General features: G+C 44.7%; 1 protein-coding gene across 1 annotated transcript in view; it reads left to right on the top strand.

Annotated features, from left to right (window-relative positions):
* SCP2 (sterol carrier protein 2) overlaps positions 1-19,916 on the top strand; it is a 336,550-nt gene that overhangs the window by 189,809 nt on the left and 126,825 nt on the right. The window contains exons 9-10 of the mRNA XM_078670520.1: positions 914-1,064; positions 1,485-1,632. Of these exons, the coding sequence (XP_078526646.1) occupies positions 914-1,064; positions 1,485-1,632 (299 nt within the window). The remainder of the gene's footprint in view (positions 1-913; positions 1,065-1,484; positions 1,633-19,916) is intronic.

Below are 19,916 nucleotides of genomic sequence, written 5' to 3'. Positions count from 1 at the left end.
AACACCAACAACCGTAAGAGTCAATCATGTCAATGTACAGTGAGGCTGTGTCCTTCATCATCCCAATGGTGCAAATTCCGTCTACCAACTCTAAATTGGCCCTTTAGTCTGGATCGCCTCCATGAGGTGTATTAGGTGATAAGTTAATAGCTAATTAACATCAAGAATGGCTTTGACAATGCTGTGGGAGTGACGCTAGTAGCTTTACCAATTCCAGAGCCTTTTTAAATGTGTTGGTATTAGCAAAAGCAATCGTGCGGACCACCCATGTCACAAATATAGAAAACATTGTTTTCTGTGTTTAAATGATGGCTCTCTACAGCAGAGGCAGCGCATCCTAAACTAGAATTTATGTCAGTCTCAAGATGACCCTTGATTTATTATGTGCTTTTCTCTGTAATATTCAGTCTTGTTGCATGAAGGTCTTTAAGAAATTCAGAGGACCTTCCACTAGAGCTCGCCTTATATTCGATGGAAACTTTTGCATCTGGGGTCTAACCATGGAGTTTCATTCTTGGATTAGTTGAATAAATCGGTATCTTCTGCGTTTATCTTGAATTGGGCTTCAGAATACATACATTAAAGGTACTCATGCTGAAAACACCACCTACACAAAATTCACCAAGATGGTGTTCTAATTTAAAGTACCTCTGATTGAGTTTTAGACTCTCATTCTGATGCTCTCACCACAAGGCTATATGAAAATCAAAAGCAACTACAGTAGAACACTGTGAGAGCGATTCATGCTTAGGGTTTCTTCATCGATTTTCAGGCCCATCTCAGACTGCGAAAGGATATATGAAACTTTAGAAAGTTCATTGATCTCATTAATTATCAATATTTTCTCTTTGCTGCTGGAAGTGAAAGATCTCTCTGGGTGCAAACAACTAATTTAATGTGAATAATTTTCTAGCCCAACATCGGATGGAGCAGCGGCTGCTATTTTGGCAAGTGAGGAGTTTGTGAGGAAACACAGACTTGAGCACCAAGCTGTTGAAATTGTTGCACAAGAGATGGTTACCGATCTGTCCAGCACGTTCGATGGATCTAGTGTTATTTCAGCGGTATGTGATTTCTTTTTTCATTTCTTCATTAAGCGTTTATCGGGATAAATAAATTCGATCACAGAAGAATTTTAGATTACTGTGAAAAAATAAGAACATATTTTTTAAATTAATGCCATATTATGACCAATCATAATATAATACTGTTTTAGTTGTTAATATAGTTCCTCTTGTTCTGCTTTATTTGTATAACATAATGATGCAAATTTAAGAATGACCTGCATTGCAATGAGAAATGGGTCTTGTGTCAAGTTTGACAAGTGTGCATACGTGGTTATGCCAAAACAAGCAATTGGTTTAGACTACTTTTATCTTCAGCTATATTATTATGCAGTAGCCAAGTAGTCCTTGTTTCTGCCTGGTATGGTTCCCACTGTTTGAGATGCTAGATTTGTTTGATTGTTTTTTTCTGTCCTATAGGTTGGTTTTGATATGAGCAAAGAAGCTGCTGACAAATGCTATGCAAAAAGCGGCATCAGGCCTGATGATGTGGATGTGATTGAACTTCATGACTGTTTCTCTGCCAATGAACTCATTACCTATGAAGCCTTGGGGCTTTGTCCAATAGGTAATTTTACCAAAAGCCAGACTTTTTCAATAACCTGTATTGTTTGTTTTTTATTTGTTCTATTCCTTTAGAACTCCTCTCTACTTGCTTTGTTCTCTCTTATCTGCTAACAAATTACTTTATAGCCTGGTAAAAGGGTCAATAATGCAAATGACTACTACGTACACATTACTACAGAATGTATAATCTCCAGGTTTCGAAATTTCAAATCGCCTTATTATTGTGAATTCTGGTACTATCTTTTGTTTGTATGCCAAATTATAGTTTTCCAGTGTTGCCCGATTGTTGCAGTGTGATCCAGTGAATTACATATTACAGAAACTAAATGCTATACATTTACTGCATTTACAAGAAATGCATAGTTTTATATGCCAATGAGCCTAGAAATTGGCATCTAGAGAATTAAGCCTCTTTTGCGGGTGCACACTTTTTCCCCTTTCATCCCACACCTGAAATATATTTCCCTTCTCTCACCCCTCCACCCTCAGAAAATTAAGAGGGGGGGGGGGGGTTCCCTTCCCACCGGTGTTCCATCTCCAACCATTTTCAGGATGGAATGAGGTGTGATATTGGTTTGTGAAAGCCCCCAAATTGTGGGCGTTCACAATCTTACAAGACAAACCACAGCTTGCTACCCCGACTTCCATCTCCTTTAATTCAACTTGCTGCTGCATATTTCTCTTCATTCGTCACAGAGAAATGCTAAGTAGTACATTCTTTTGGGAATTCATATTTATTTTTCTTTCTAAATTTAGGTTAATAGCCCTACATTTTGAACATTAGTAAAACCTCCTTCACAAAAAAAGATAAGAGACCAAAATGAGTTCTACAGTCAACAGATAAAGGATCTGTATCTTAAACACTACAAGTTCCCTCATTATACAATCCAATATGCAGCATTCCACTTAACCATGCTGCACAATAATAAGGATGGGAAGGCAGTTGTGAATATGAGAAACATACCTTGAGGGAAGAATTCAGTCTATAGCAAGCTGATCTTTTTTCATTGTATGGATTTGACAAAATTGGATCTAATTTTCGGACAAATACTACCACACAATACAAAACATAATGAGCAGAATTTTGAGTATCTACCTGCCAAAGAAAATTATTTTATTTATTTATAGAGCGCTAACATTCATCCTGAAGGATATCATGGCGCTAGGTAGCGAGAATTCGTCGTACGGCTGCCAGCGGGAGGAGTAGATCTGTCAGTTATTAGGTCTTGGGAAACAGATAAGTTTTACGTTTTTTTCCTAAAAGCTAAATAGTCTGCCATAAGGCGTAGGTCTTGGGGTAGTTCGTTCCACTAATTTGCTGCCAGATATGAGAATGAACGTCCTCCTACTCTCACTTTCCTTATACGCTTTGTCCTGGCCTGCGCTTGATGGAGTGACCGTAGACACCTCGTGGGAATGTAGAATTCAATTGTATTCTGTAAAATTCTCGATCCACCATAGTGCAGTGCCTTATGTGCACCACTGAGTAGCTTGAACACTGCTCTTTGTCGCATGGGTAGCCAGTGGAGATGTTTCATGCAGATCGATGCGGAGATCAGTCTGCTTTTATTGCACACCAGTTTGGCTGCAGCGTTTTGTAGCACCTGCAGGCGTGCAAAGAGGTAATCTGCCATGCCTACGAACAGAGTGTTACCATGATCTAGCTTGCTGATGAGCAAGGCCTGTGTAACTGTTCCTCTATACTCCAGTGGGATCCAGGGAAAGAGTCTTCTTAGCCATTTCAGAGTTGCAAAGCCCCTTCCACACAGGGCCCTCACATGGTGCTTCATGGAAAGGGTATTATTAACGAGGATGCTAACTTTTTTTGCACATTGCTTGGGTGATGGGGCATCTCCCAAGGTTTGTGGCCACCAGGTGGCATCCTTAATCAGGTTGACTCCTACATAGAGCAGGATTTCTGATTTCCCTGTGTTTAATTTCAGGCAATGTTCTGATATCCATTGTGCCATCTCTGAGAGGCTGTTGTTCAGTTTTTCTTTGATGTCATCATGCCTTTCCTCGAGTGCTACCATCAAATGTGTATCATCCGCATATGAGCAAATGCTGAGGCCCCATTTTTTACTAATTTTCGCCAAAGATGACACCTATGCGTTAAAAAGTGTAGGGCTCACGGATGCTCCCTGCGGCACGCCTCAGCCGATGGCGCTGGGTTTAGAAAAGTAATGGCCCAGATGTACCGTTTGTGTTCTGTTACTCAGAAACGAGCTGAGCCACTGTAGGGCTTTGGCATGGATTCCTTTTTCATGCATGATTTCCAGCCATCGATTGTGCGAGACCATGTCGAACGCGGTCGACCGGTCCAATAATATCAGGGCTACAGCTCCCCCCTGATCGGTCAGAGATCTGATGTTATCTAGAACGGTCAGAAGCGTTGCCTCCTTGCTGTTGGCAGCCCTGAAGCCGGTTTGTGAGGGGTCTAATAGATCATTGGACTCTAAATAGTTGGATAGTTGTCTGTTTACTAACCTCTCCTAAACTTTGGAGAGGTATGGAAGTTGAGAAATCAGCCGATAGTTTTCAGGGTTGTGCACATCTGTTCCTGCTTTCTTCAGCAGGGTGGTCACAACCACCTGCTTCCAGGCCTCAGGAAAGGCAGCAGAGTTAAGAGAGTGGTTGAGTAGCTGAGTGACATAAGAACATAATACTGCATAATACCGGGCAAATATAAAATGAGGGCAGGGGTCTAAGGGAGATCCTGATTTCACTTCCCCCATCGCTTTTAGGACCTCGTCCTCTGTAAGATGGGAGACATTACCCAAGCTAGATGGGGCATCTGGGTGAGGAGTCGGGTGTTCCCAGTTAGTTAAATCTGCCGTGGTGTTTGGGCTGAAGGAAGAATAGATTTTGCTGATTTTATCCAAGAAAAATCGACAGATTGTTTTTTTGCAGGCTTCTTCTGAGGGGGCAGTGTTTGGGACATATTTGCAGGTTTTCTAAGTTTCCTAACTATTTTATCCAGCTCTTTTGCGGAGTTACAGTTCTCCTTAATTTGTTGCGCAAAGTATTTCTAGACTTTCTAATGGCATTGTTATAGGTCCTAAGCTCAGACTTGTACCTTAATCTGTCAAATTCTTGCTTGGACAGCCTCCATTGGTGTCCTGTCATTTTACGCTTTCTTTTAAGTGCCCTGAGGTCGGGAGTGTTTTATTTTTTTGTCGGCTTAGGTTTTAGCTTGGGGGCACATAGGTCCAACACTTTTGAGATGTCTGTTTCGAGGTTAACTGCTCCCATGTTTACAGGGAGAGCACTCAGAGACGTCATGTTATCGAGCCCAAAGTCCGACAGACTATAATACAGGCTACAATCTTATCAAGATTGGTTTATGGCAATTTCCTTTACTTGGGTGCTAATAAATCCTGTATTCAGCGCCTCCAGAGAATACAAAATGCAGCAGCCCGCACCCTATTGACGCTGCCGAAAACAAGTTCTGTGTCTAGGTCACTAGCAAAACGACACTGGTTACCAGTGGAAAAAAGAATTCATTTCAAGACCTTATGCGTCGCCCATAAAATCCAAACTCGACAAGCCCCTCCCCCCCCCCCCCCCCCCGGTTTTATCTGACCTGCTAACACAGTATGTTCCAAGACTCTGCCTGCGGTCAGCGGACCAAGCTTTGGCATGTACCTCCAGAGTTCTGAGAGCCAGAGCTGGGGGCGTTCTTTTAAAGTTCGGGCGGCAAGACTGTGACATTCCCTCCCAATCAGAGGACTATCAGAGGACTTAGAGATCATCTATCTTTCTGGAAAGCCATAAAGACCTGGCTCTTCCCAGCGTAATTCTCTTCTCCCCACCTGGTTGTTACACTGTACAGGTAATGCCGAGATTGGGCTGGGACACTCCCGTTGCTGGGGCAGCTATGCGCGGTATAAATCTGTTTAATAATAATCGGGAATGAAGTGGGACTGAAAGTAGTCCTGGGTAACTAGCCTCCAGGCTCTGTTGGCAACCTGCGGGGGTTTGCCGGGTTTCACTGATTTTACCGGCAGACTGAATGAGAAGGATATAAGTGAATGATCTGTCCAGGATAGAGGTTTTATCTTCTGGATAAGTGTGGATTCAATGTTAGAAAATAATAAATCTAATGTGTGCCCTGCAATATGTGTGGGCCCTGTGATCTACTGCTTAAGTTGGAGGATTTGCATGTCACTTTCCAAGTGTGTTGCTGCAGGGTTGTTTGCCTTCTCAAAGTGGATGTTAAAGTCCCCTATTACTAGGTAGTTCTTATATTTAAAACAGACAGGGAGAAGTTGGGTGAGTTATCTAGTGCTGAGTTCGGCTTGATGTCCAGAGGGATTATAGATCACTGCTCCCGCGAGTATCGTATGGCATCTTTGGATAGCTGAAATGGTAGTATTTCATGCTCTCCCAATTGTGCCACATGGACATGCAGGCAGATCAGATAATCTTTAAACAGGATAGCTATCCCTCCTCCCTTTCGTCCATGTATGTCTTGTTTGAGTATTTTGTAATTTGCCGGTAGGGCATTAGAATGTCAGGGGAGTTGTTTTTGTCCAACCAGGTTTCAGTTATGAAGGCCAGGTCAGGGTTCCTCTCATTGGGAGTGTCCCAGATTTCGAGGGAATGTTTTGGTACCGACCTGGCAAATAAAATAAATGTATGTCAGTTTACACAAGTCCACTTCTTTATAGGACCAGTCTGATGGTGTTATGCTGCTCCATCGGCAGCCTAGACAGGAAAACGGGCCCTCCGTGTGCCCTGGATAGGCTTTTGTACAGAGTGTATTGCCAATCGCTACATATTGAGAGATAGCTAAGAGTGTGTTGATCTTGTGTAGCGATGAACAGTGCTTAGGGCTGGTTTGCAGGAAGCTGGGGTCCTGGCCCCTGGTCCCGGCAGGGTGCAGCCGGGCGCAGACGGGCTTGCCTTAGGCGCTCCAGCGGCACGCCTGTTGCGCGCATACACTGGCACATCAGTTTGATATAGGGCAGTGCACAGGAATGTTGCTCCGCCCTCTCCAAGACCACAAATGCCCCATGAATGGCCCCGCTGCTTCCTGAAACGCCCTCCACTCAAGCGGCACTCAGCCGCAGTGGACCATGGCGAGGAAAGGCAGCAGATGACCATTGACAATGTGCAGTACAAACAATCAAATAACTTGAGGGTTTGAAGTAAAAGATATTGTGCATAGTGCAAGGTTAAAATGAAGTGCCAAACGCAATATAAAACAGTTAAACAATTAAAAACGATTGTTTTTAAAAGAGATGCCGGTAAGACTGGTTATGGGTTCAGCGGGTTTCAGGGATTCTGTCCCGCCCAGTTTTAAAACTAAATGCAACGAGTAGCCAGAAACGTTACCAGAATTTTGCTGTTTAGCTCAAGTATAGGAATTTGGATAATATCTAGGGTATATGAAAACATATTTCCACTTCTAAGCCCCACAAGTGTCTGCCAGAGTAATTCTGTCCAAAGGCATTGCTGTTGCTTACCTTCATTTCCCAAAAAGAAACCCTGGGTATCCCAGAATTTGTTTTGTGCCTTTTTATCAGTATTCATTATTAACTAGCAGATTGCATGATTTGATACCTTTAGTATAACTGAGGTAAACAGCTTGACGTAGAAGTGCTGGCAGGAAAGTGTTTTTTCTTTTAATTTAATCAGTTCAAAGCTTGACTTACAATATAGGGTCTCCAGCTCCACACCAAATTATCCTTCTCTGTATTGGATCTTTGCCATCATTTTAGAATGGGGCATGAATCAAGGACATCTCAATAAACATCATCATTTTAGTCGTTTATTTCAGTCAATCATGAGATTTTTGGATCTCTTCAAAAACCTTTATTTTTTATTCAGATTAGTAAAATCAGATAAATCTGGTTACAGATATATCAAGACAATCATGATTAAAGTAAAAAAAGAAATTACAGCATGTTCCATAAAATAATTCAACCCTATTCTTTTCTAAGCAGTTCCTAACCTACCAGAACCCATAGTCATTTTGGAAAAGAGCAAGATTCAAAGAAGCCTTTATAGAATACAATTAAGTTGAGCTTTCCATTAAGAGTAGTTCTAGAAACTCTCGGAGTCTCTTCTTTCTAGTCAGCATCAGCAAACAGTCGCAGTAACAACTGTTCAAAGTTAAACTAAGAAAATGGTCACAGCATTAGCCATAATAGTTAAGGGAATAGTCACCACAAAGTGGTAGGCAACAGAAATTACCATCAGCAATGACTTCACAGCGAAATTGCGGAGACGCCTTTTTGAAAGAACTCACCCTGCACCAAAATACAGACGAGAACAACTGCAACTACAGAGTTGAACAAGTCCAGCAGCAACTATTTTCCATTTAAAAACATTTGGGCACCTCCAGAACACATTGTTTTCTTCAATGATGAACTGTCCAATAGCTACGTGGTCCTGAAGAGAACTCTCCATAATTTAGTGAGTCCGAAACACGTAGACCAGTTCTTCGTTCAGCCCTAGGAATTTCGTTCAAGCTTAAAACTGTTTGAAATATTCAAATATTTATCCCAAGGCTGTTTGTTTGTAAATAATTCAAGTAAAATTATGTTCTTTTTGAATTAGAAACTGAGAGTGTGTGGTAAGGGTGTGTGATGAATGGATGAATGTATGAAGAGAATATGAATGATTGAAGAATAGATGTAATTTAGAATGTACTATTTGATTTGTTGTTGTTTTAAGGTGCAAATGTTAATCAAAATGTAAAAAGTGTAAAAAATGTGAAAAATTTTGATATGGAAAAAACTAAATAAATGAAGAAGATTTGTTTCGGGCAGAAAGAGAAGTCGATACCACAAATTGTTTTAGTCAATGTGGGTTTTAAAATTGGATTTTGAGTAAGAGTAGCAGTACTGGCAATTGTTTTGTTGCGTTTCACAGCGAATAAGGCACAAGGAGTACTTTAGTGCTAAAGGAAAGGGATGTTTGCAGAAGAATGGCCTGGAATGGACTGCATTACATCTAACTAGGAACACATATTATTATAAATAACAAAAATATACGTAACAATCCATGCTGGTGTTAAGTCATCTAGAGCCAATGAGGAAAACTCGCCCTTTGGTCTGCAGCTTCTTCCTTCGTTCCCTTGGCAAGCATACTGAGCCTTTAGGCTCATTTCAGTTTCACTTTCTATGTGCTCAGGGGGCTATCTCAGCCCCGAGCACATAGAAAGACGGGAGAGGTATCATTGGAAAGGGGAGAATCTCCCTAGTGGATCCCTGCTTGGATATTGCGCCAGGAGGGCGATCCCCAAGCAGGGATTCACCCACTAGACACCAGGGAGGCCTGGGCGGCCCCTTGGGCCTTTGCTCCCCCCAAATATTTTCGGGCCGATACAGTCCTTCTGCCCCCCTCCAACCCCCTGGGGAGGAGATGGGGGCATTAGCCTCCAATCCGCTCTCCCGGGGGGGGGGGTGGAGGGGGGATATTGTATTGATTTGTATTGATGTAGAGAAATTACAGTCTTTCTGCTGGCAGAGAGCCCACTAGAAGCTGGGGATTTTTTTTTATTTGAATTAGGGGTGGGGGCTGTCCAAGATGGGCAGGCCAGTGCCCCCACCCACCCAAAAAAGCAACGGTCTTACTGCCCCCCAAGTCAGCCAATCCTGGATTCCTCTGGGTGTCTAGTTTTAAAAAATGAATAGGTTTGCTAGGTTTCCCTAGGTGCCAGCAGAGCTAGGGTTCAAAATCTACAGCTAGGCACTTTGCTAAGAGAGGGTCAGTTTTCAATGTAAATATGTGGTGTGTCCAAGTTGCGTTTTGGGTCATTTCCTGTCGCGGGCACTAGGCCGACCCACACAAGTGAGGTATTATTTTTATCGGAAGACTTTGGGGAATGAGGGGTGGGTGGAATTTTGTGTATCCACGCATATTCCAGAACTTTCCATCACAGAAATTTGAGTTGTTTTTTTTACAAAGTTTGAGGTTTGCAAGGGATTCTGGGTAACAGAACCTAGAGACAGCCACACAAGTCACCCCATCATGGATTCCCCTAGGTGTCTAATTTTCAAGAATGTATAGGTTTACTAGGTTTCTCTGGGCGCCGGCAGAGCTAGGGTTCAAGATCTACAGCTAGGCAGTTTGCAAAAAAAGGGTCAGTTTTCACTGTGGTGTGTCCATGTTGCATTTTGCGCGGTTTCATGTCGCGGGCACTAGGCCTACCCGCACACGTGAGGTATCATTTTCATGGGAAGAATTACGGGAACATAGATTTGTAGAGCAACTATTACCTATTGACTTCCGATGTGTTTCTGCCTTCCAAATGTAAGACATTGTGTAACAAGCATTTGCAATGCAATAGGTCTCGCAGCATTAAAGTTTGAGTTACTGGCATTGTAAATGACAATGCTTTGCATAAATATTTGTGGGTGTCCGTGTGTGCATGGCAGTGGTGGTGTCGATGTGTGCATGCCACTGGTGGTGTCTATGTGTGCATGGCAGTGGTGGTGTCTGTGTGTGAATGGCAGTGGTGGTGTCTGTTTGTGCATGGAAGTGGTGGTGTCCGTGTGTGCATGGCAGTGGTGGTGTCCGTGTGTGCATGGCAGTGGTGGTGTCCGTGTGTGCATGGCAGTGGTGGTGTCTGTGTGTGTGTGTATGGCAGTGGTGGTGTCTGTGTGTGTGTATGGCAGTGGTGGTGTCCGTGTGTGAATGACAGTGGTGGTTTCCCTGTGCGTATGGCAGTGGTATGTCCGTGTGTGCATGGCAGTGGTGGTTTCCGTGTGTGCATGGCAGTGGTGGTTTCCGTGTGTGCATGGCAGTGGTGGTTTCCGTGTGTGCATGGCAGTGGTGGTGTCCGTGTGTGCATGGCAGTGGTGGTGTCCGTGTGTGCATGGCAGTGGTGGTGTCTGTGCGTGCATGGCAGTGGTGGTGTCTGTGTGTGCATGGCAGTGGTGATTTCTGTGTGTGCATGGCAGTGGTGATTTCTGTGTGTGCATGCCAGTGGTGGTGTCCGTGTGTGCATGGCAGTGGTGGTGTCCGTGTCTGCATGGCAGTGGTGGTTTCCGTGTGTGCATGGCAGTGGTGGTTTCCGTGTGTGCATGGCAGTGGTGGTTTCCGTGTGTGCATGGCAGTGGTGGTTTCCGTGTGTGCATGGCAGTGGGGGTTTCCGTGTGTGCATGGCAGTGGTGGTGTCCGTGTGTGCATGGCAGTGGTGGTGTCCGTGTGTGCATGGCAGTGGTGGTGTCTGTGTGTGCATGGCAGTGGTGGTGTCTGTGTGTGCATGGCAGTGGTGATTTCTGTGTGTGCATGCCAGTGGTGGTGTCTGTGTGTGCATGGCAGTGGTGGTGTCCGTGTCTGCATGGCAGTGGTGGTGTCTGTGTGTGCATGGCAGTGGTGGTGTCCGTGTGTGCATGCCAGTGGTGGTGTCTGTGTGTGCATGCCAGTGGTGGTGTCTGTGTGTGCATGCCAGTGGTGGTGTCTGTGTGTGCATGCCAGTGGTGGTGTCTGTGTGTGCATGCCAGTGGTGGTGTCTGTGTGTGCATGCCAGTGGTGGTGTCTGTGTGTGCATGCCAGTGGTGGTGTCTGTGTGTGCATGCCAGTGGTGGTGTCTGTGTCTGCATGGCAGTGGTGTCACCAATAACGCTGCCAATCCCACACCACCCCCACCGTCCATTTATTATAGTCGAATGGAGGGTATTCTTTTTATCACTTTCCCATTTTGTGACATATTTTTTATTTGAAACGGTGAAATGTATGAGATGTCTGTATGTATTTATTTGTTTAATTGTTTAATGGCTCAAGAATCCGAAATAAACAGATTTGGATATTACCACATCACAAGGGACAGCAACATCCAAAGAAAAGTCCATTGTTGAACAATCCTAAAGAAGTCTATTTACCGAAATAACACAAGGATCATGATGAATAATTAGACCATGCATTCATAAAAGAATAATTTGACACCCTGGAAAATAAGACGGGTAATTGAAGCTCAACAAAATTTTTTTTTTAAATCTTTCATCGGAGGCCACTAATGAACCTTTGAGGCTGGTAGTATTTATACGCAAAGAGCATCTCGTTGCACGCGCCAGGACTCTTACCTCTGCAGCTGACGCCGTCAGGATGCATGCCTTGGCCGTATGACGGGGACACATCCTTGGGTCCAAGCACCTGCCCACTCTCCTCGTGGTTTGGCAGAACGGCGGGGCACAGGTCTGCAGCTTCAGGAAGGAGTTCTGTCAACAAAAGCTGAACATCGAGGCTAAGACAGAGAAGAGCAGGTGCGTGCACAGAGGTGTGTCAGCTCCCTTTGCCGGTTTCGTCTGTGTCTAGTGGCCGCTCCTAAAGGGATTCTCACAACCAGATGAAATGTTCAGCATTCCATGTGGGCGCTGGGATTCTGCCGTTATGAAACTCCTCATTTAAATAGATTCGTGACACGCGTTAGTGGTGATTCCGTCAGCAGCACCCAAAGGCTCTTATTGACCAATCGGCCCCTGGCGGGAGGGGGAAGTACAAAAGGCGGGGGAAGGGCGCCCACGGAACTGTTGTGGTGACGCGGTGGCATTCAACGCGCATTTCATTCAGTAAGCAGGCTTAGCGTGTAGCGGTACTCCCCGCCCACCATTCATAACCAGATCTTAGAAGGTAGCGAAAGCAACCAGCCGCCCGGCCGGCCAGCCAATTGCATCGCGGCCCGGCCGGAAGTCCCGCCTCCTCGAGCACCCGAGAAAGGAGAGGAAAAGTCTTCCCGCGGCCCGGGGCTCCCTTGAGCTGCGGAGTGCCCCGGAGCCGCCTGCGCAGAGGAGTAGCTTTTGTCCCGCGGCCCCGGAGAAGAGCTGCAGAGCCGAGGAGTCACACCGGGAGCAAAGAGAAGTGCTGCGGAAAGAGCCCCGAGGAGCGGGAGCTCTCGTGTAGCCCCCGCCAGCAGAGCCCGGTGCCGGTGAGTGTTGTCAGGTGGGGGGGAGAGCTGCGGCGGGGGCGGGGGAGGGGGGGGAGGTGTCTCTGTATGTATGCGGCGGCCGGGGGCGCTTCTGTGTATGCGGCACGGGGGGGCGGCGGGGGGGAAATGTCTCTGTATGTGTGCGTGCATGTGTGTAGGTGCGCTCCTGCGTGTGTGCGGCGGGGGGGGTGCGCGCGTGTGTCTGTGTGTGTGGCTCTTCCTGCCTCCGTGTGCATGTGTGTGTCTGTGGCAGGGGACATGCACGGCGCCGGGCTGGGCGTGCGCGCTCACGAGGTAGAATCTCCAGGAGGAGAAGCTCGTGACAGTCTGCAGTCCTCATTCCCCCGAAAGTGACAACATTAGTTGTCTCCCTAGACAGCAAAGCTTCGCTTTGCTTTCGTCTAGGCGAGACCTAAAAAGGAATCACTTTGAAAAATGTCCTATAATTCAGATGCTAGTATGGGTACCCACAATTTCGGAGATGTGCAAAAAGCGACCGTTTCTAAGCTCTATATTTTGTTCCCATTTTAGAAATACATATCTGTCTTTCATACCGATTTTTCACTGTTTATATTTTCCCAAATGTATTTTTATATACCAGGTAAACATTAAAAAACATTGCATGACGCTGCCCAGTTATTGGCTCTAGGTTCGTCGGGTTCTTGGTGAACCTACAAGTCCTATATATCGCCGCCATCAGAAGGGTCCAGTGGATGTAACAGTATATTGCTTTAACATTTGTGTCATACTTAGAAGAAGTTACAGGTGAAAACGTTGCCACAAATGGCTGTTTTTTTCAACTCATTTTCAAGTTTTCTAATTTTAACTGTTAGTTTCTATGAATAAAACTTTGAAGGATCTACACAAATGACTCCTTTCTGAATTCAGAATGTGTCTACTTTATATACATGTATAGCTTCCCAGTATCCATTATTGCTTTCATGTCCATTTCTACCATTAACTAGAAGGGTATGAAAGCACAACAAAATAGCAAAAATAGGCTATGTCCCAGTAAAATGCCAAAACTGTGTAAAAAAATTTTGGTTTTCCAACAAAAGTCAGTCTGTCCCTGAAAGCTGGGAGGATGGTGATTTCAGCACCGCAACCCCTCTGTTGATACCATTTACAGAAAAAAAACAAGACGCTTTCATCTTCAACTTTTTTTCAATGTTTCCCAAAAAACCAAAATGTGGCTGTATGTTGGCCAATTTCTTGGTCCCCTCTAAGGTAATCAACAACCCCTGGGTACCTTTAAAATCCCCATGATATTGGAAGAAAAGGACTCCGATTTGGCTTGGATACCTTATGTGGTTAAAACGTTAAATGGGCCTAAGCGCGAACTACCTAAAATAGCCAAAAAAAAGCTTAGCATAGGGGAGGGGGGGAAGACCCAGCAGCGAAGGGGTTAATACAAAACAATCAGGCTACACGTAAATTTTGCACATTGAAGAAAGGCACATTTTCCTACATTTCATTCTATTACCCATTTTCAGGTTTATATCTAGAATAAAATATGCCATTTATTTAAGCTAAATTCTCCTGCTCTATCACTAGACATCCATGAAATGGAAATATAACTCCAAAAAAGCGGAATGCTACGGACAGAAAATAAATAAAAGTATTAGGCAAAATCCAAACAGTCTGTGGTGTGTAATCAGAATCCGTGTAAAGAGACTCCTTTAGTCTACGGAGCATCTTTGAGCAATTTATAATGACAGACTGAGTAGTGAAAAGTGAGTAGCACTTCTAACTCTACCGAAAGTGGTATTTGCCATCACTGAAAATAAATATCTAGTATTTGCATTGGCTCGAAACGAGTTATCATTTACTTAAAAAACACAACACCTCAAGCTTTGTTTTGAAAACATTCTCTTCAAGAAATTACAACGACCCTTGAATCTTGAAAGGGTGACTTTACGTTAAAGTTTCTGCCAGAATTAATTGTGAAAAAAGTAGATGCCCCGAAGAAGGCTGAAAACCTTTACCTAGTAGCCACAACAGTTTTGAGCTACTACTTAATTTCAGAAATCGAGGGTAAAAAACAAGCTCCAAGTGCAAGCCTTTACCTTGAAAACACAACTAATGTATGAACATAGTCCATAATTGAATACACACGAGACTTTAAATATCTCATGAACCACTTTTGCAGGCCACGGGTGGAAGGTTGCGAAAAAGGACAACACCCTGCATTCTAAACAATAAATGTGAAAGTGCAATCTCTGGATGCTCCAATCAAGGAGTGTAGGCCTCTGGACGTCAACTCACCCAAAATGCCTGGGGTAGCACAAGTGACATCACACACCCTTTGACCTTCACTTTCAGTCACACCCACATGCTTACACATTCACACACATTGTCACTTACTCACGCTCTCACGTAAACACACTCCCCTACAAGCATGCACATAAAATACATTTAAAAGTACTTTTGACTTACCTTAGCTGTCAGGGAAGGTCATAATCCAGCAAACAGTACTTCATGTTTTATTACACTAATAACTTGGGGAGAAGAGTTGGCCTAATGGCTAGGGTGGTCGACCTCGAATATTGGGAACTGTGTTCGAGTCTCGGCAATGACGCTGAACATCCTGTGAATCTGGGCAAATCACTTAATCTCCCCGTGCCTAACAAAAAAAAATGAAGGTGTCCTCCTGTAACGCAACTGGTGCTATGTAAAGCGCTCTGATACCCAATACCTTCGGGTCAAGTTCGCGCTATATAAAACTCTGTAAAGAAAAAAAAAGTGAGCAATATAATCGTATTCACTATTTGTGCAATAAAAAAAATTGGCAGAAATAAGAGTGGAGTCACAACCGACATCTATAAAGACGAGCTACCACTGTGTTCCTGGCACAGATTTCACCACCTATGAGACCAGGGGTCGCAAAAACAGTGCCTGGGGTCATACGGGTCAAGCCAGGAGTTGCAGCTGCGACTCCTACATGATGTCAGTATGTAAGCCCCTTACTGTTTTTTTCATCTATTAATAATTGTTATATCCTACGGCACAGCAATACCGTTCCCAAACAGATGCAACAAGATATAGAGGTTTGTTGGAGGTCAATTGTTTCTACCTTGTCAAATTTTAACAACCTATACATTTGACTGCTATCGATTAATTTGCATAAAACATATTTTTTAAAAAATGTGTTGTTGCCAGCCTTTTTGATCGATCAGATGGCTGCTAATGAGGATTTTGATCTCTGTTTATTCTGTATTCATTAGGAAGCATAGAGGAATGTATCTTGTGTTTGACCCTTCTCTTAATCTCTACACATGTTTACTTGGTGTGTTTTGCATTTGGAATATGCCAATGTTTTGTAGTGCTTTGTGGAAGGGTTAATTTTTCTGAGAGATAAACGTATGAGCCCATCTGTAGAATGGGGAGAGACCGAAATATGTGGGGTGCATAAAGAGGTTCTAGAAGTTCTGGGAAGACCATAGCCATTTCATATGTCCGGGTATGTAGTCAGATGGCAAAGTAGGAGAACTCTTAAATATTATCCACAAATGCCTGGAGTATGGCACCTTAGCTGTGGACTTGCCCAGGGAATACCAGTAGCAGCTCTGACATCCGCCTGGAATACCCCACTGCAGCTTTGCGCTGAAACTTTCAATTCGGTGCTCCATTTATCAATGTTCACCTTAAGAACCTATATTTATTAATGCACTTGTTTGATATGTATAATATCACCTCAGTTTTTCACCGGTTATTATTAATAATCTTATTATTATGGAGAAAGAGGGATAAGTGCAGTCTGCAACTAAGTGCAAGCTATTTACCATAATGATTTGTGTGCTTCTAGCCCTTTCTTGTTTATTACACAGCACATCACCCATTTACTTTATGTAGGTAAAGGGAGATTCAGGGACGACCTGGCCTAGCAGTTTGCGCTGGAATGTTCACATTCCAGCCATCAAGAATGAATTACATTATGGCTGGGTTCAAACTAAGGTGGCTTGGTGTGCAAAATAAATATGAATTGGGAATGCGGCGTGAGTAATTACCAGTGCTGAGAATAATTCAAGCATACCATCCATCCCTTTTTAGTATACTTTAGTGCGATTGATAAAGTACATGAAGGGTGTAGTGCTGTCCAGTGTGTGTATGCTATATGCTTGTGCTGGGTGTATATGTGCTTGTGAAGTTTCTGGGTTCTGTTTTAAGAGATCCAGGTTTGAATGGAGAAACATGAAGAGAGTAGGTGGAGAAATCCCTCCCAGACAGATAGGTGTATTGCTGCATTCATGTAAGCTGGGTGGGACACACTGGAGGAAAGGAGAGGCCGGCTCTCCAGTACACTTGAAAGGGTGCTCTTTGATTCAAGGAGAGGTCACAAGCAGGGGCCTGAGTACTCAGCAAGGTGATGTAGCTGATAAGAGAATCATAAAGAGTAGGGGTGAGGCCCTGGAGTAACCTTTGATACATATATCACTGTGGCTAACATCCAGTTGGAAACCTCTAGTCACTCCCATGGCCAGTATTGTGGCACAATCTGATTTGGAGTTGTAAACCCGCATTGCACGGAAGTGAATCGAAGCCGACTAAACTGGTAATTCCTAAACCGCGTTTAGACGAACAAGTCGACGCATATCTACTGAAATCCCGATTCTGGTTAATTACTAGACCGCCTGACCATGGCCAATACGGCAACTCTTGCTCCTATCCTGAGCAAACCGGGGTAGCCCCTCACCCCCCCCCCCCCCTCGGCAATAGAGGCTTTCAACCAATAGGCATTAATATAATGTCCTGATGATGGTCCCCATGATTCTGTAGTGGGACCGAAACGCCGTCGACCTCTTCACGCACCTATGCAAAAAACTTGAATCATATGCTACATATTTGTGAAGGAGTCCGTTTAAAATTTCTGTGCATTTTTAATATTCCAGAAAACTGCAGCTTTTGCCTTAAAAGCCCTGTTTTGTCTTGTGTTTCCCTCACTGTATTGATCTGTACGTGTCTGGGTACAGGCTTGTGCCCCACTACGTTGATCTGTTGAAGGGATCCTTTTCCGTGCATTTTTTGATAGAAGTAAAGACTGAGACCTCTGTCTGGCTGGACATGTCATTTTGAATATAGAATCGATTGTTTCTATATTTATTGTTCTAAGTATATTACTCTTTGCATGGGACCACTGTTGTTTTGAAATAATATACTCCCCGAGGTCCTATGCTCATTTACTTGGGGTCTCCTTGTTGAATTTAATATAATATATATCTGAGAATAATTCAAGCATACCATCCATCCCCTTTTACGTCTCGCACTGCGAATCGTTCGCGAAGCGATCGTCGCTGCGAGACTCTATTGTGATCATTTCTGCTTTCAAGGAGCCAAGGGAGACAGGAGACAAGTGATATGCACGCGCGCGTAAACGGATCAGGTCGCGAGCACTTCCTGTCCCCCATGGCTCCTTGAAAGCCGACACACAATCACACACACACATACAGAAACCCCTCCCCTCCCCCCGCCGCCGCGCATACGCACACACATCCCCCCACCACCCCTCGCGCATACACACACGCACACACACACATAGAGAACGCCCCCACCCCCTTCGCCGCACACACGCACACACACACACACACATAGAGAACGCCCCCACCCACCCGCCGCGCACACGCACACAGCCAGAGGGGCTCTCCCTCGGGCATGGGAGCCCCGCGTCATCGCTGCTCCTCTGGCCAGGCACTCCGTGGTCGCGGGCTTCACAAGACGCAAGTCCCGCCCCACAATAGGTTTCGTTTTGGTCAGTGCGCGCGCATGTCTTGTTTTTGTTTGTTTATTTAATAGATGTGTAAAAAAAATTTAAAATGTTGAAGTAGCTCTTACTGCAGAAAAGATTGGAAACCCCAGATGTATAACCTTGTGTGATTTAATCTTATGCTCTTGGAAAGCACTTAAAGCAAGTTCGCGCAATATAAAAAAACGGCAAAATAAGAATCACGGGGCCGCTATTGATATAGCCAGTGTTGCCATTCGGATGGGGGTAGTCCCGCATTGTTTACCCCAGGGAGAACTACATTTTTGTGCACAGCTGCCAGATTATTGTGAGACTTCCCTCCTGTGATAGTTGAGGTGTCGAATGCTGAATTACTGATGTCCTTGGCTGTTAGGTCAGGGGGTGAGAGGGTCTCCTTCCCTTTGCGTGTCACTGGCCGAGTGACCTAAAAAGTCTCTGGTTCGAACTAAGGCGGAGAAGTGTCACACTTGAAACTTTCCTAGATCATTAAAACGAATACCGTTGATTTGCAGGGAAATACACTCCTAACATTCAGACACAGTTGGATGATTCAGCTGTGGAATGTGCTACATCATCATTTTGTTAGAATATGTGGGAAGAAGACTGTCATCGATTAAGGGTGCGTCTACAAGGACAACAGCTGCCAAAGAGAGGCTGGCGTTAACCAGGGAATTTCTTCTCGCTGGGTTCCGATAAGGGGCTAATTATGGATGGTAGTGGTATCCGCCTCTCACGCAAGGTCGCCAATCATACCCCTCGTGCGCCACTCACCTCCAAGCCCCTCCTGCCGCTCAAGCCGCTGTACAGCCACAGCAAGCCGGCCCCTCCCGGTGGTGGGCGCGGCTCGCGCCAGCCAGCTCCTCCTGCTGTCAAAGTGCGACTGGCAACCTAGCAAGGGCCCTGACCGGCTCCATTCAGAAGGGTCCCAGTACCACACCCCGCAACTAATCAGCTCCCTCCTTAGGGGGAGGAGTCACAGCCAGGCAACATCAACCGTGCACGGAACCAGGAAAAACAAACAGCCAGAGGACGATGAAATAGAAGAAAGACAAATAATTCAACTTCCGGTAAAGTGTAATAGGGTTGCCGCCTTAGAAAGGAGGTGTTCTCCCAATGCGCAAAAATGCATTGGGAGCATAACGAAATATAAGTGAGGAGTCAAACACAACAACTGCGTATGTCTCATGCTTGATATCAACGTGACTGGTACGTCATTTTATGATATGAGTATGTTATGTCGCTATGGTGTACAGTAATAAATAGGAGCTAGCTACATTATAACGCTCATGTTGTTACCCAGGGTAAGTGAACTAGCCACCCTAGTTCCTCACTCTCTATTGTAATTTATACTATGTCGCTATGGTGGCCATTGTTTGAAAAGGAAAAATCAGGACAGGGCAGACATAGAAATGATTAGAGGCTGACAATGATATAGAACGAGATTATCATGCCATGTGAGGGACCGGGTGGCACTCCTCATCCCTCACCATGTTATGGGCATTCGCATGACCACAGTGGCGGTGGACGCTGGCTGGCAGGAACGCGGGTAGAGCACTAGGCACAGCGACATATACTACGAAACCACACCATTAGTTTTCGTGTGGGCAATGGCCTCGAGCGACCATTTGCCCCTATATGTAATTCCTCAGACCGCGCCCAGCCCTCA

This window comes from Lissotriton helveticus, chromosome 1_2 (genome assembly GCF_964261635.1).
Source record: "Lissotriton helveticus chromosome 1_2, aLisHel1.1, whole genome shotgun sequence".
NCBI classification, from domain to species: domain Eukaryota; kingdom Metazoa; phylum Chordata; class Amphibia; order Caudata; family Salamandridae; genus Lissotriton; species Lissotriton helveticus.
This window is presented reverse-complemented; position numbering and strand designations above follow the sequence as displayed.